Below are 14,233 nucleotides of genomic sequence, written 5' to 3'. Positions count from 1 at the left end.
GTAAATCGAATGAAAGGATGTAGAATGAAAAAGGTTTGTTGGAAGAAAAAGAATCCACTATTCATATATAATATTCTTTCCTCAAGAAGGTTTTTAAAAAGCCAGAATATAGACTATGACCAGTTGAGGGTTGAAGACTGAAGAACACTGAAGACTGTTTTAACCTCCCAGCCATGTATAGGTATTTGAAAGCTTTAAGACTTTTCCTAGGAAAGTTTCTGGTTTAGAGCCAGCCGTTTTCTATTTGAAGGATACAAGCAAGTTATTTTCTGTATTAGTTATCTTGAAGATAGTCTGTTAGAGTTACAGTGTGAAGCAAACACTGGTTCTTTCAATACAATTACAGCATAGAAGATGGGGGACCCTCAGGGAAAAGGCTCAAGTGGAGGGAATAATCAAGTGTAGGTAGTGGGAAAGCAGCTCTCCAAGCTCAGCTAAACGGCTGGTGTACAGCTGTGGAGTCATAATGAGACTGGGAATGTTTTAACTGTCCCTAAGAAAACTAGAACCTTATATTCTTTTCCATGCCCTAAGGGAGATAACTGGTCTCAGATTGCATGAGGAGTACAAGGAAGAATGTAAGTGAATACCTCAAGTTCTCAGGGGAAGTTTCTTTCAAAGAGTAATTTGAGTTAGAGAAAATTGAAGCAGAACACTAGATTAATTCCTTGGGAACACCTGGTTACCCTGCCCTTCTAGGGAAAGAAAATCCTGCCAATGACTAAGGGTGACTTCTTGTCTCTGCACCTTGCATATATGAATGGAGGGTAGAAGACTAAAGTTACCTAAAGGCATCCCCAGAGCTGGGCTGTAGCTAAGACCCACTGCTGGTTGAATTTTCTGGCACTGCCAGTTTTGGCAGTGGGGTCAGAAAAAGCTTAATTAACAGGAAGTAATTAAGTCCTCAATTTCCTTATTCACGTTACACAGCCAAAGCCCATCAGGATTGTGGAAAGGTTCTATATTCCCTCTTCAAGTGTGACAGCAAGAAACAATCCTTGAACTCCATTGAAGTTTAATGAGGTACAAGCAAGCAGCTTACTTTAACAAACACTTTATTTGAAAATCCTTAGTGATTTAACACCATGGTTCTTTTCTTACGCAGGTAGATGATGAGACCTAGAGTAGCCACAAGGCCTGCTAAGGCAGCCACAGCCACTACAGTTTTAAAAGCAACATATCCAGCAGCCCTGTGCCCTTTTGAGTCCACACCATCTAGGAAGGAAGCAGACATTAAAGTCTTAAGATCATTTAAATCAAAAGGCCTAAATTGAAGCCTGAGGCTCCCCAGAGAAGATTAAGGTTCAAAGGACTCATTTGGGTAACTTATAACGGGGTATATATAGGCTTACTCTTTGAGCCAACATCCTGCTCTCTGCTCCCGTGGCTGTTCCCACTTCCTACTCACTTTTATTAATCTAAAATCAGATGAGCTGACACCTGGAAAGAACCTTACTGTTCCAGCCTACTTAACTAACCTTACGGCACTAGTAGAGATGGTTCTAAGGGCATGATTTCTTGCAGGTTGTTAGGGATTTAATACAGCTTACTTTAAAATTGTAGGCCTCAAATTAAGATGTTCTGGGATGAAAATATGGGATATTAACAGAAACAGAATCTAGTACAGACTAAAGTTTGACAATGTTAAGTCACATGACTTCTGACCTAATAGTTTCACTTCTAGAAAGATATCCTGAGGATGCCTGGGTGGTACAGTCAGTTAAGCATCCGACTCTTGATTTTGGCTCAGGCTGTAATCTCAGGGTCTTCTATTTTGAGTCCCCAATTAGGCTCCATGCTCAGCTGAAGTCTACTTGTGATTCTTTCTCCTTGCCCCCTCCAATTTGGGCTAAGACCAAAACAAACAAAAAACCCAAACAAATGGGAATCCTGAATTGGTGTAGTAGGCAAAGATTTAAAAGGATTTTATCGCAGCATTAGTGACAAGACTGGAAGTAATCTAGATATCCACGAATGAGGACCATGGCTGAGACAGAGCCACGTGGATGGGATTCTATATAGTTGTTATCAGGGAGGTAGCTCTCCAAACAGATAAAGTGGTTAAAACAAGTTAAAAAAAATTATAAGAAGGTAGGATATATGATAATTCTACTTGCATTAAGAGATTTTTTTTAAGGGTGATTTTTGGAAAAGTACATAGGAGAGTTAACAAAGGTATGGCTAGGAAGAGACTTAGTCTTTATTGCTTTGGATTACCATAAGCATGTATTTATGCATAGTTAAGTTTAACATAAAACTAAGAACTTGAGTCCAGGAAGTGCCCTAGGCTTTAAAACCATACCTCTGAGTGAAGAGCTGTCTGCCAACAGGAGGATGGGTCCCGGGAGACTTACTCTCATCTTCTCTTCTTCAGTACTGTCTGTGGCTGGAGATAGAAAACCGGTTGTGTCTGACCCTCTGGAATAGTGACTAGTAAAGGTATGTCAATGGACTTCTTAGAGCACATTGGCATGGAGTCCCCTGCTCTATATGGGTTTTCCCAACCTTTGCAGGAGAAACAATATCTGAAGATTAATTTCTCAGTCCACCTAGAATCTAGAATAGTAACTTTGGAGAGTCACGTCTGTGAAAGATCAGGCTCCAGTCCATGTGCAAAACCAAACTTGCCCATCATCTGATCAAGAACTTGCCATTTCAGCCTTATAAGACTAGGGCAGACTGGGATGAGAAGGTTTCTTGGAATTGAGTTAAGAGTCCCAGTGAAGACTTTACTTAGAAAAAAAACAAACTTATGTGAACTCTGTACCACACATGGGGTTCAAACCCATAACCCTGAGATCAAGAATCATATCTTGACTGAGTCAGCCAGGCACCCCAGAGCCCTTGTTCTTGAGGTTTCCAATTGTGAAAGGACAATGCTTGCTTTGAGGACTCATGGTAAGGAGAACTTGAAATTTTTACCTCGCCTCTGCCTGGATGATATAGGGCAAGTCACAGAACACAGAGGGGAGTCAGGAGACAGTCGATTGCAGATTAATGCGGTGCAGTGGAAGTAGACCTGGAGATAGAAGAAGAGTTAAGTGGAACCGATGCACTCAAATTCAAACAGTCCCAGGTGACTTAATCGCTTACCAGGCTAGAAAGCACTTGGGCCTCTGATATAAAGGCAAAGGTCTTCACATCAAACCTCTGATAGTGAGTAGGGTAGGTCACAGAGGAGCCAACTGGATGGAAGGTGGTTCTGTAGTTGTCCAGATTGTATTCACAGCTAGGAGGCATATACCAGGGAAGAACATCAGCCACATTTCCCCCAAAGTTTAACTCCATATTTGCCCAGATGTAGCCATGTATTCAGACACCTTCAGAATTGTTCTACCTTCTACCTTTATCTTTTAATTAGTTTGCTTTCTGATGTGGTCTATCAAAAAAAGTCGTCAGTTGTACATGCTAGTTGTTTTTCTAACCTATAGGATTTAAGTTCCTGTTTGTTTGCCAGCTACACCTATAAAGAGCTACAGGTTTTATATGAGTTCTTGATGACACTGGCTTAATTCTTCCTACTAATGTGAGTACCAGTTATGTCTAGGCAGTTAGTAAAGGTCAGTGACAAAGGTAGATAACTCCTGCTATTTTATCTCTATGATGGGAGCTATACATATACAGAAAATTGTGTGTTAGGAGGGACTACGTGTAGTCCTGGGACAGGAATGTACCTGGAGTTTAAGAGCTTAGCAAGGGAGATGATAGTATAGGGTTTTCCAGGTGCAGGCCCCTGAAGGCAGAGCTCAGAGGACAAACACCAATTTGTGAGTGTATATAGTCACAACTTCAGAGCATTATGTTATGCAGGCCATAGTTAGATAGGCATTCAAATGCCACCATTTACCAATTACTTTGGGCAATTTATTAAGCAGCAAGCTTGGGTTTCTTCATGAAGTCAGGTGCCTATTGTCCTGTACAGAGTGATGAGGTTCAAATAATGCATGTGGCATATATAGCACCGTGCCTGGAACATTGTAGAATATGAACTGGACATCTTTTCTCTCCACATAAACAGTCTTAGGGCCAGACATCCTTGGGGAGGATCTGATTCTTTTAGATTCAAGGGTAAGAGGAAAGCATGAGTCCTGCTATTGGACCAAGGATTGGTTACTAATGAACACAGACAAAGATCAGGGCCTTTGTGACTAGTGCTCTTCTGAAACCCAAGAGGGTTTTATATTCTCTTCACTGGCAATACTTTTTAAAGACTTTTTAAGTGGGGACACCTCAGCGGTTGAGCGTCTGCCTTTGGCTCAGGGCATGATCCTGGGATCCCAGAATCGAGTCCTGCATCGGGCTCCCTGTGGGGAGCCTGCTTCTCCCTCTGCCCATGTCTCTGCCTCTGTGTGTCTCTCATGAATAAATAAATCTTTAAAAGATTTTAAGTGATCTCTACATCCAACATGGGGCTCAAACTCAGAACCCAGAGATTAAGAGTTGCATATTCTACCAACTGAGCCAGCCAGGTGTCCCTTCACTTTTTTTTATTAACTGAGAGTTACCTTATGGATAGAGAATACCTACCCATCCATGACAATATTCCACTGGGGGAGTGAGGCTGGGTCCATGGTGGGTGTTGCCCAGCAATCATCTAAGACCAGCTTGATGTTGGGGTCAGCCCTATTTAGGACTTTCACTTCCAGGTAAATTGGTTGGCGGAGGTATCTCACCACAGGATATTCCTTATCCCCATAGGGTCGCAAATAGGATTTATCTGAAATGGAATGGAAACCTCCTCAGTACTCAAGTGGTTGAAGGTTGTGGTGGGAGCTAAGGCATCACTACTGTTCCATTAGTGTGGCAGCATTAGAAAATTCAAGTTAGGAAAGATTTCTCTAAAAGTATTTAAGTAGGATTTAAGTTGTGATGTCTCACCTGGGTAGGTTTGCAGGATTAAGGCAAGTGGACCAGGCCTCACTGAGGCCACAGGAGGAGGAAGACTTTGGACATTAGTATTTATCAGCAGGTCATCTCTGCTGTAATGGCACTTCACAGTCATTCTGTAATGAGGAGAGGGGCAAAGTAGTATGAAGAATTTTAGTTTAGAAGACTGCTTTCATTTAATGTGGAGCTTACGAAGTAGCAGTTGTATCACACCTGAATTCACTATCTCTGGAAATTGTGCTTGGAGGGAGATCTGTCCAGAGAGCATGTATTTCATTTTCATAGATGACTGTGTCACCTTTGAACTTAAGATTAGAGAAAGGTTAGAAGTGGGTGACCAGTGGTTTTACAATCTAGTCTGAACGCTTCTCATTCTGCCAGCACTTACCTTAAGTCTTGTTCCACATCCATTTAGGGGGATGTGAAACAGTGTCAACCCTTGTGATGGAGCCTTGAAAGTAGGTTGGCAGGAGGAGTCTCCCACTCTGAGGGTATCCAAGTTTAGAGCTGGTTTTGTTTGGTGGCTGTAGACCTTGACATCCATAAACCCATCCTGGGTACACAGGTCACCTGTAACTAGATTGTGGTAAGAGTTTAAAGAAATAGGTCTGGGGATCCCTGGGTGGCGCAGCGGTTTAGCACCTGCCTTTGGCCCAGGGCACGATCCTGGAGACCCGGGATCGAATCCCACGTCGGGCTCCTGGGGCATGGAGCCTGCTTCTCCCTCTGCCTATGTCTCTGCCTCTCTCTGTGACTATCATAAATAAATAAAAATTAAAAAAAAGAAATAGGTCTGCCATATTAGTGGTCATCTACCAACCTTCATGTGTTGATGAGGAGACCTGTGAGAAAACCCTGAGGGGCTCAAGTGAGTTGAGGGTCAGATTATGGGTTCAGGTGTAATGCCTTGTGTCAATATATCCCTTGTTTCAAGGCTCAAATCCTGAGTGGTTTGGAGAAGGGAATGAGGGGTGGAGGTGGGGTTAATAATGCAGGAACTAGTTTTTCGCATTAGCTTGACCGGATATGGGTCAGAAAATAAGAAGCATAGGGGCAGAGCCAATACCGAACAAGAAATACCTAACTCCACATCCTTGAAAAAATCTGTAGGCATTTGGGGGAAGTCTTTTAAAATTTTGTAGTCCTAGTTACAGATTTGAACCAATCTTATTTAGATGGGGAGCTTAGGCTCATAATGCAGAATATATCCAGACTACTTAAACATGTATTCAGTATAGTAATATCTCTCCACATGTGTATTTTGGAAATATTATCTTCTTTTGGCCCTGTTGTAGCAGCTACACCGAGATTTCTGCTCTGATCAGTTTCCTCAAAGTAAACAATACAGAGTCTGAACTTCTATATATTTTCCCACATATACAAGAGATAAAGGAGAAAAGGTTTCTTACCTATAGTAACTGGTGGCTCACAAACACACTCAGGATAAACCACTGTGGAAACCGTGTCCCGTTCAAAGGCAAAGGTCAGCTTGAGTGATGCTAAGTAGAACTGATAGGGTAGGCATTTTTCAGAGGACTGAAAGGAGACAAGAATGTCAATTAGCAGCCACAGCCATGGGAGCCCAGAACAGTCCACAGTGAGGCAGGCAGGAAGTACACTGAATACCTGTAGGGCACACTCCAGAATTAATCTGGTTTCCCTTTAAACCAGAACAAGAGAGAGCCTATCACTTGCTCCAGATCAGGATGCTTTCCTAGGCAGGAAATTTATTGCTTTAAACTCATGCCCTGAAATACCCAGCTCTGCTCTTTGTACTAGACACTAAAGCCTGAATTAACAGATCAAATTCCAAAGAGCTGAGTGCTCTGCCAAGCCAGGTCTGAGTAGAAAGGACTCTACAAATGTTGTCAGATGTTATTGCAAAACACACATACTCTGACATAAGATTACTCTCTGGTGTCCCTGGCAATTGCTTCAGCCAAGACTGGCCTCAGTGAGAACAGTTGAGGACACTTGTTTGGATCAAACTGTCCTGTTTTTAAAAGGGTGTCAGAGGGTCATCATTAGCAACTTAAAAGCAGTTCAATGAGCTGAGGGAAAACCAAAACCAAAACACACACACACAAAAACCTCTTGCAGTGGTTTAAAGAGGCTTGGTGTTTGAGGGTAAATTTCAGTTACTTGAGAATTCACTTAGGCAAAGTGATCAAATGAGGCCTTCCTTCCAGAGTTTGAATCCATTATATGGACAGTTAGAATTTATGGACAAGTCATCAGCTATATCAGGGTTACCAAGAGACTGGGCTTCAAGTCCTGCTTCCATAAATCTCAGTGGTTCATGATAGGAACGTACGTTCATTTTGAGAAGAGATTTGCTGAAGTGTAATCTCAAGCCGTTTAATTCTTCTTTATCAATCTCATGGTTGTGCAGCTGGCTTACAGCAAAGTTCCTGTTTTCAAATCTCACAGACTGTAGCTTCCCAGGAAACTCTGGTATGGTGAGGGTCACGTGTGTGGCATTACAGGTCAGGGGATCTAGAGGGAGTGGCCAACACAATGCCCGAGATCAGCTTTAAGCTTCCATAATAGTGTCTTCCACAACAGCAGTTGCCCTTTCCTAGGACCTTACCTGACATACAAAGTACTCGTGTTGTTAAGATGATCTTCTGCCCAGGAGATGTGTGTATAAGCTTCAGAGGCACTGTGTAGAGGTGACTGTTACCTTGCTGAGGGTTGGGGTAGGGAGAGAAACATTTTTTGAAAGACATCGGTTTACTTGAATCTCTAACCAATGCTAAAAGAATCGTCAGGGCAAACACTCAAGTATTGGGCACTATTTTGGCTAGAGTAGAATTTAAGCATTTTGTCCAGTGAATGCTCATCAGGTGTTCTAGTTTTAGAATGTTGTATTTCATAACATCTGGCAATTTAGTATGGTCTACTGTTAGAACCTATAGGCGATTTCTAGGCATAGGTGAGCAAAAGCTGATTTTTACGGTAATAGTATTCAGAGAAAATGCTTATAGGACTCTGCACTCCATTTATATTCCATGTGTAACAGGGCTGTTCTCGTTAAAATGGTTGGCATTTAAGTGCTTGCCTAGGTGCCAGGACCTGTTCAAAGTACTTTGGCACAGTAACTCCTTTAACTTAGTGTCTTGATTGTTGACTCCAAAAGTGCCAAATCCTACAGTAGAACCGTATTACAGGAAAATAAGCCAGAGCATCTTGACTCCTGGAAGATTTTAGTACTACCCTCTATCACATTATAGAGTCAGTCTACATCTATGGGAAGAACAGATCTGTTTTGTTCACCCTTATATCTTTAGTCCTCAGTGCAGTGCTTAGCACATGGAAGGCATTAAGATACTCTTAAATCCATTTTATTCTCAATTTTGAGGACATGGTTGAGATCACACTTGGACTTAGAAATATTGGTCTGTGCTTGGGTGGTGGTAAAAGAAGATTCACACCTACCATGTAGTGAGTGACTCCAGTGGCATTGAATGACACTTGGACACTGAGCCTGTGGCTATCAAACAGGAAATTATATCCTTGTATCAAGGCCTCCCGAAGAGTCAGGTTTTGAGCTTTTGCATCATCAACCTCCATCATCCATTTCCCACCACTGGGATTCTGAAGACAGAAGTTTCATTTAGAGGGCTAGTGCTCACCTTAACCTCAAGACTATTTGTCTATTTTAATCAGGGTTGAAGTTAAGTCACCTTTACTATAGAACAAGAGGTTACTTAGCTCTGTAATTGAAAAAGTTATTTCCATACCGTATTTTCATCAGCCATGCCAGGAATAATGTTAAAGGTAAACTGGAAGAAACGAAACCATTATGTGAGGCTTTGATTTGGAAAAGAAAGTTTCTGAGATCATGCTACCTGACAGTATGTGCAAAACATCCAGAGCAACTACTGTGTATTTCATATGCCAAGAGGTCTGATTGTGGGGAATAAGAGGCACAGGCCCAGCCATAAAAACTAGCTGTGCCCTTAGACCATTTCATCTCTGAACTTCTGATGCCAAAAGGCAACTGGAAGATCTAAGCTTCCTTCCAATTTTGAGACATTGGATTCTTAGGTGTACATTTTAAGCTTTGTCCATAGAAGTCCAGAATTAGGTCAAACCATGCAGTTTTATCATTATTAGAACAAAGTATGAAGGTATTTTGTTTGTCCATTGTCAATTTTAGTTATGTTAGAGTATAAATATCCGTGAGTATGTGATTGGGCTGTTTTGCTTTTGTACTATATCCTATCTGGCATAGAGCCTGGGACATGATAAATACTCAGTTTGTTCAAATGATTATTAATGTGATTGCAGTTACCAACGGAATCCTTTCTACTGCCAGGTATGATGTGTTGAGCACTATATATACCCTCTCAGTTAATTCTCAGCACCACCCTAATGTGGTATCATTGTCCCCTACTTTGGGCTTGGAAATAAGGCTCAGTGTGGTTAAGAAACCACCCCCCCCCAAAAAAAAGTTACTAGTGAAGTTAGGATTGCAATCCTGATCCTGTTCCTAACCCCAGCTGTGTAAACCACCTCATTTCCCCTGTAGTCACCATGAGAAGCAGTTAGCCTGCTTCACTCACAGACATGGAATCTTTTGTGCAGATTGTGGATCCTGCATGCTCATGGGTTTCTTCTGTTTGCATAACTGGACAGCTGATCTGATACATGAAAGCCTTATGTCTTGAAGCAGCATTGTTGTCCGTGAGTCTGATGGCCATCTGATGCTGGCCAAGCTGTGTGCAAATGGCATAGTAAGAACAGTAAGTACGGGGACCTCCATGGGAAAGGTGATCCCAGAATACCATTGGACCTAACTGAGGGGCAAACCTCTTGAGGTTACCAGTACCACAGTTTCTGAAAGGTACCTGATTCTTATACCAAGAGATTCTATAGCTAGCCCTTTTAGATATCCCAGTAAAGACTCCTGTCTTCGTAGCAAATAGTTGCTTGAGCTTCAGGAATTAGGGTTTTATTTTTGAGTTCTTCTTGACACTTACCTTTGTCTGAATATCATGGTTCTGGCTAATCTGGGGCCTCTGCCCAAGTCATTCAAACATGCACTGAGCACTTATGTAACTTATGTAGCAGCCATTATTCTGGGGGCTGGACAGAGCCAGGTTTTTGGCAAAGCCAGTATTTACCCCGGTTTAGAGAACTGTTTCTAGCAAGGAACAGTCACCCTTTTTCTATAAAGTATTAGTAAGTATTTTAGGCTTTTTAGGCCATTTATGATTTCTAGCACATGTTGTTTTCTTTTTAAGTCCTAAAACAAAACAAAACAACAACAACAAAAAACTTTAGCCATTCTTAGCTCAAGGACCATTATGCTTGTGCACACTATGGACTAAATGTGGCCATCCATAAGTTATAGCTTGTAGGCCTTTGGTTTAAAGGAAAGCAACTCTAAGCTCTCTACAAGTTGGAAGGGTTATTTCAGAAAGGAAAAATTACTGAAGATCTTCACTGTGGAATTCGATCAAGTGGCCAGTTACATATGCAGATTTCTAAGATATACCCCAGACTTAAATCATCAATTAAATGAACCACATCTATACTTTCTCAATTCCCCAAGTGGTTCTTTGCCTACTACAAGCTCGAGAACCATTTGAGAGGTTTCTTTTACTGGTCCCAATAACTCTGATTAGGCAGTACTGTTGCTTGGCAATAGAGAAAACCCTATTGCTCAGCTGCTGCTTGCTTTCCCACACCTGTTTTTATAGCCTAGCAGTTCTGTTTGCCAGCACCAAAATAGCCTTCCATTTTCCATGGAGGTTACAGATCAAAATAGCTTGTTTTGAGCATTTGTTGTATCTTGGTGCTATGCCAAGTTCATCTGCATCATATCATTCATCTTTAGATACCTTGTGGAGAGAGTACCATGATTTCCCTATTCCAATGAACAAGCAAAAGCTTAGAAAGGTTAGCTCACTTGCTAGAGATCACAACTAGATAGTGGCAAAGCTGGGACTCACAGCAAGGCCCCAAGTTCGGGTTTCTCAACCTCAGTATTACTGGCCTTTCAGGCCTGAAATTCCTGTTAAAGGAGACCACCCTGTGCAATGTAGGCTGTTTATCAGCAACCTCAGCTTGTACAGACAACCCCCCACTCCAATTGTGACAGCCAATAAGGTCTTCAAAGGGTTTCCAAACAGTACCAAATATCGTCTGGGCAGACAAAACAAAAACAAAAGATAAAAACCAACCAACCATCACCACCATGAACACTCACCACCCCTGGTTGAGAATAAATGCTCTCCTCTCAGGTCTGTATCCTTAAGTAGTAGGGTTACTAGTAGTAACTACTAGGTTATTACTTCCCAAATCACTCCTCAGAGCAAATACTTACTACTCTCCTGCTACAGGTCTCATATGGGGCCTTCAGGGTGAGCTTTTCTGGGTCCAGGATAGAAGTACAGTTCAACAATTCAAAACTAAATGGATCTACAGAAGCCAGAGAAAATGGCCAAAAAGTACATTTCAGTGACAAAGGAAACCAAAGCAACATAGTCAAGACTGCCAATCCATTTCTAAGCTACTTCAAATCACTTTGTTTTTTATTGTCCCATCTGGATGTTATGACCGAAGTTTTGAGAGATGCTGTAATTTGCAGCTAAAAATTTCCCATTGGAGAAGAAATGGGTAGGAAATATTGGAGACAGACATGAAGACTCCTAACTCTGGGAAATGAACTAGGGGTGGTGGAAGGGGAGGAGGGAGGGGGGTGGGGGTGAATGGGTGGCGGGCACTGAGCGGGGCACTTGATGGGATGAGCACTGGGTGTTATTCTGTATGTTGGCAAATTGAACACCAATAAAAGATAAGTTTATTATTAAAAAAATAAATAAAAATTTCCCATTGGATTCTGAGAGAAGACGAGTTTTTAAGGAAACAAGGTCTCCCACTCCTGGTGACATCATGCAAATCAGGGACCCTTGTGGTATCATGGAAATTGGATGCCAGTTGTTCCAGAGCATGTGGCACCTGAAAAATGGGGCTAGCTTTGAGGCAAGATTAAGAATATACACATTACTTACCCACCACAGATGCATGCCATTTTTTGGTGCCAAGATCACTTGGAAATTCCACTGTCATTCTATTTTCATGGCAAATGACAGTACCTGGAGAGCAAAGAAAGCATTTGGGAGTATCTTTAAACCACAGGAGGCAGGATTCCTAAAAAAGTGTATGGGCGCATCTCCTCTCCAACAGGCATCAAGGAAGGATACCAGTTGAGAGAGGCAAAGCTTGACCCCTATTCTCAAGTAGCTCACAGGTTTGTGAGAAAGATCACTACAATGAAAAATACTATAAGGAAGGTATTAATTAAATGCCTGGGGCTTTCTGAAGTTTTCCAGAGTTAAGCCTAAAATAGGGTTAACCATGCATACTTATATGACTAGAATCTTGATGGTGAGGCTAATGGAGGTGGAGATGATAGGTCTGTAAAGAACTGGAGAACAAATGTTGTGTCTAAAGACTTTCCAACTTGAAGTTTAAAAAACGTCCTACATGGGTCACCTGGCTGGCTCAGTCAGAAGAGCCTGCGAGACTCTTGATTTTAGGGCTAGGAGTTCAAACTCCACGTTGAATGTAGAGATTACTTAAATAAACTTCAAAAAAGTGCCCTACATAAGCTCAAGGATGCTTTTTAAAGGCTAAATTCTGCCTATCATCTGCTACTCTACATCCTCTTGCTCAGGTGAAAGTTTGAAAAATTCTAAGAGGAACAGCTCCAATTTTTGTCTATCATGTTGATGCTTTCCTTAAGCATGAGTTTGTGTTTGAAAATATCTGTTCCTGAAGATGGGCACTTAGCATTGTGTTTTGCTGGTCTTTGGATACCACAGAGCTTGAGGCAATGAGGGAGTAGAAAGTAGTACAGGTGTTTCACAAGATCTTCTGTTTAGCCAGCATAGCAAGCCATAGGTAAGCAATGGAAAAATCTAGTGACTTGATCAAGTTAAGAAAGGGTGAGTGGATATTGTCTAAGCCATGATTAGGTTTTCTGGCTCTGTAGTTGCAACCTGTTTAAGAGAGGCTAAGGGCATTTCCCCTCACCCAACAGGCATACCTGGGAAGATGGGATTCACCAACTGCATAACACCTACTGAGTTCACTGAAGTCACAAGGATGAAGAATAAAGAAAGTGACCTGTAGGTGCTGAAAAGGGATTGGGGAGAGTTAAGAAGGAATGAATTTCAGCAGATAAGGCCATTGTGTCCCCTCCCTCTGCTGCCAAGATTACTCACCTCCAATCTGCACTAAACCAGTTTGAGGGACTCCCACCATCTCCTTTCTGTTTGCATGCCATGGCCAAACGTACCACCAAATCAGCCAGGTAGGTGGGTAGACACCTCTATGCTTTCTTTCTTTTTTTTTTTATAGCAGAAAATAGGGTGTGGCCCCACCCTCTTCCCATTGGAGACACCTGAGCCTTCTTCAGCCCTCCCAGCTGAGAGGGAGGGATTTGGGACAGGAAGGCCTGAAGGAAGCATAGTTCTGCCTTTTCTGACACTTGCATTTCGGTTATTCTACTGGGTGCTCTGCAGGCCTGCCATGAAACTAAAGTTCCCTGAAATTGGCTCCAGGTGAATGAATTAATGTTTTCTTCATAACTCTAGGCAAAATTAGTTACTTTGGGCAAAATATTACAACTCCAACATAGAGTGAAAGAAAGTGGTAGAGTTTGAGAAAAGAACATCTCTTGTTCACACCATATTAAAGTAACAGACCTTTCCTTTAAATAGCCCCTAGCCTCCTGGCTATTGCGGGCATTACCCTGGCAATGTGCATGAAGTACTGTTACAAAAAATGGATGCTATATTATTTCCCCCAAGTATAAAAGTTTAAGCTTACTGCAGACACTTATAGAAAGATATAAAGAAAAGGAAAAAGTCACCTGCAATGTTGTTTGCCACTGCTAATATTTAGATATGTAACTTTATGAACTTTTTGAAAAGAGATTTTATTTATTGATTCATGAGAGACACAGAGAGAGGCAGAGACATAGGCAGAGGGAGAAGCAGGCTCCTCACAGGGAGCCTGGTGGGGGCTCAATCCTGGATTCTGGGATCATGCCCTGAGCCAAAGGCAGATGCTCAACTGCTGAGCCACCCAGGTGTCCCACATTATGAACTTTTTATACAAATACTACACACACTTAAAACCAACAACCTGGGACTAAAGTTTAAGTTATGTTTCCTGACCCGCTTTTACTATTTTACATGTTACGGACATTTTCTGTATCAAACATAAAGATCTCCATTACCATTTTTAAGGTTGCATAGTATTCAATGTCTAGATAAATCAGAGTTTAACTGTTCCTAATGATGGACATTACAACAGCTTCCTATTTTTC

The 14,233-nt window shown here is 41.8% G+C and overlaps 1 protein-coding gene across 1 annotated transcript; it reads right to left on the bottom strand.

Annotated features, from left to right (window-relative positions):
- Positions 1 to 1,038: 1,038 nt before the first annotated feature.
- ZP2 (zona pellucida glycoprotein 2) lies at positions 1,039 to 13,782 on the bottom strand. Its single transcript, XM_041747170.1, has 18 exons — positions 13,125 to 13,782; positions 12,947 to 13,035; positions 11,910 to 11,993; positions 11,222 to 11,316; positions 9,456 to 9,608; positions 8,631 to 8,672; positions 8,326 to 8,484; positions 7,478 to 7,574; positions 7,202 to 7,383; positions 6,297 to 6,423; positions 5,276 to 5,463; positions 5,101 to 5,192; positions 4,879 to 5,003; positions 4,528 to 4,717; positions 3,094 to 3,229; positions 2,923 to 3,019; positions 2,303 to 2,386; positions 1,039 to 1,215 (listed from the first exon to the last, which is right to left on the bottom strand). Exons 1-18 carry the CDS (start codon positions 13,184 to 13,186, stop codon positions 1,070 to 1,072), a joined length of 2,148 nt encoding a protein of 715 aa, XP_041603104.1. The 5' UTR covers positions 13,187 to 13,782; the 3' UTR covers positions 1,039 to 1,069.
- Positions 13,783 to 14,233: the final 451 nt, after the last annotated feature.

This window comes from Vulpes lagopus, chromosome 3 (genome assembly GCF_018345385.1).
Source record: "Vulpes lagopus strain Blue_001 chromosome 3, ASM1834538v1, whole genome shotgun sequence".
Lineage (NCBI taxonomy): Eukaryota > Metazoa > Chordata > Mammalia > Carnivora > Canidae > Vulpes > Vulpes lagopus.
Note: the sequence above shows the minus strand (reverse complement) of the source record. Positions and strands in the feature narration are given on the sequence as shown.

Coding starts and splice junctions, on each gene's coding strand:
- ZP2 (XM_041747170.1), bottom strand. CDS start 13,186: ATGGCATGCAAACAGAAAGGAGATGGTGGGAGTCCCTCAAACTGGTTT. Junction 11,994..12,946: donor GGTGAATCCCATCTTCCCAG/GTATGCCTGTTG, acceptor TTTGCTCTCCAG/GTACTGTCATTTGCCATGAA. Junction 3,020..3,093: donor CCCAAGTGCTTTCTAGCCTG/GTAAGCGATTAA, acceptor TTCTATCTCCAG/GTCTACTTCCACTGCACCGC.